The sequence below is a fragment of the Cyprinodon variegatus genome, unplaced genomic scaffold (assembly GCF_000732505.1).
Source record: "Cyprinodon variegatus isolate N-32 unplaced genomic scaffold, C_variegatus-1.0 Scaffold1329, whole genome shotgun sequence".
In the NCBI taxonomy this organism is placed as follows: domain Eukaryota; kingdom Metazoa; phylum Chordata; class Actinopteri; order Cyprinodontiformes; family Cyprinodontidae; genus Cyprinodon; species Cyprinodon variegatus.
In genome coordinates, this window is record NW_015151782.1 from 163,071 (window position 1) to 165,271 (window position 2,201).

General features: G+C 36.8%; 1 protein-coding gene across 1 annotated transcript in view; it reads left to right on the top strand.

The window, feature by feature from the left end:
* LOC107102839 (glutathione S-transferase theta-1-like) overlaps positions 1 to 1,604 on the top strand; it is a 4,541-nt gene extending 2,937 nt beyond the window's left edge. The window contains exons 4-5 of the mRNA XM_015402278.1: positions 115 to 291; positions 1,108 to 1,604. Coding sequence (XP_015257764.1) covers positions 115 to 291; positions 1,108 to 1,305 — 375 coding nt within the window. The 3' untranslated portion in view covers positions 1,306 to 1,604. The remainder of the gene's footprint in view (positions 1 to 114; positions 292 to 1,107) is intronic.
* Positions 1,605 to 2,201: the final 597 nt, after the last annotated feature.

Consider the following 2,201-nt stretch of genomic DNA (forward strand, 5'->3'; position numbering starts at 1 on the left):
GAAACCGTGGGTGCGTGATTCAGGATGTGATGTTGTGTGGTTCTGATCTGTAACAATCAGCAAACTGTGTTAAAGAGTGTGTGTTTCTACTAAAATGGAAATATTTGTCTGAAGCTCCTGATACCCAAAATGATTGGCATGGAAGTCCCAAAGGAGAAGATGGATGGAGCCTTGGAAGACCTGAACAACTCCCTGAACCTCATTGAAGAAAAGTTTCTCCAGGACCGCCTATTCATTGGGGGGGATCAGATCTCTCTGGCTGACCTGGTGGCTATAGTGGAGGTCATGCAGGTGAGCTGAATGTTCATGGTCATTGTTTTCTTAGCTGAGGGATGGACCTGACAACAAAAGCTGCAGCAGAATGTAAAGCTGCATTTTTTTTGGAACAAGGTTCAAACAAATACAAAAAGGATTTCTTGTAAGTGTCTTGGGGTAGAACTGCTCCTCTTTCACAACATAAAGTCAGCTGGGGAGTTTCAGACATTAGTAACACTTCCTGAATGCGTCTGTGGAAGTTCCCTAGACTCTCTCTTCCACTTTAAGTGAAGATCTGGATGCCCTGCAGGGAGTGTAGGTTTAATCTAAAGTCACAAGGTGCATTTCCATCACCTTTTCCTAATATAATTTTAAAGTCAGAATCTTTAGCAACGTTCATATCAAGAAAAGCTTGATGGAAATGGAAATATTGGATAAAAGGTTTCATGTTACTCTACTTCTGGTAGAAAATAAATCTTCTGGTTTTTGTCCTGATTTTTTCTTCATTAGCTTCTGATAAGTGAAAATAGATGGAATTTTACCCTTTATATTTATTTGTATGTATTATTCTAGTAGGAACTGTATTAGTTAAGTTAATATAATACTAACTGTATTATTAAATTTAAATGAAAAATAATGAGGTACTGAATTTTTAAAGCAACATTTGAACCACAGTAACACTGCTATAAGAGGAAGGTATGGGCTATTTTACAATCCCTGCTGACCCACCTTTACACTGGGTCTTCAGAGAATAAAGGTCTTAATCAGCCTGAATCTGGGACATTATTCTCATCCGTGAATTCATCTCCTGTAGATCCACCCTAACATTCCACTCATCTTTCCTTCCATTAGCCAGTCGGTGCCGGTTTGGACGTTTTCAATGGGAGACCCAAGCTGAGCGCCTGGCGGGACAGAGTACGGGTCTCCATCGGCACGGAGCTGTTTGACGAGGCCAACCGGGACATCCTGGGTGCTCAGGAGATTATGGGACAGATAGATCCCGGCACATTGGAGCTTTTTAAGCCTAAAATCCTCAGATTTTACTATTGAGACGGACAACATTGATGTAACCCAAAAGAAAACTAAGCAGCTGTTAGGCGTCATAATAAAACCTCATCTTTCTGTTTAGGTTTATATTCTAATGGTCCCATTGACCAGGAGATAAACTGAAAGATTATGTAATTGAGGAATGTGAAATTTAATGCTTCTCTAAGGCCTCTGGAATGTTGGTTATTGGCTAACCTTCAGTGCGACTTCTTTTTTTTTTTATAACCAGACTATATTCTAATGCTTTATCCTATGGTATTTCTCTTATTAAATAAAATGTACTCCATGTAACACATGGTCTTATCTTGTTTTTTGCATTTTTGAACAAAGAATGATAAACATGAATCGCATTTTCTCTCATTATAGAGCTATAGATAAATATTGGGGAAATGCTGCCATCTTGTGGAGGATTGTTCCTTGGACCTTTAGTAAAAAATATATTTAAAATCCGTTCCGAACTTTTCAAGTTATCCTATAGTCTATAGACCAGTGTTTCCCAATCAGTCTATCTAGAAATTAGTGAAAATGTCCTAAATTAGCTGAATTTACTCTTAATTTGAGCAGGTAAATAAAATCGTTTGCCATCGGAATGTGTATTTTTACTCTTAGAGTAAGATAACTAGATAATATGCACTGAAATAAGACAATGCAGTTGTTTCTTTCTTATTTTCAATGTAAATAGTCTAATTTCATTGGCAAAGTGTCTGTCTTACCTCCTCAATTCAAGAAAAAAATGCACTTTTATTTTTTTTTATGAACTTATTTAGATTTACATTTTTTCCAGTGTGGGCATTTTGTCTTACCATTATTACCCCTCTCAGTCAAAAGTATTGATGACTGCCTAAAAGTGGAAAGTACAATAACTAATTATAAAATAAAAAAGTATTTTATTTAACCTT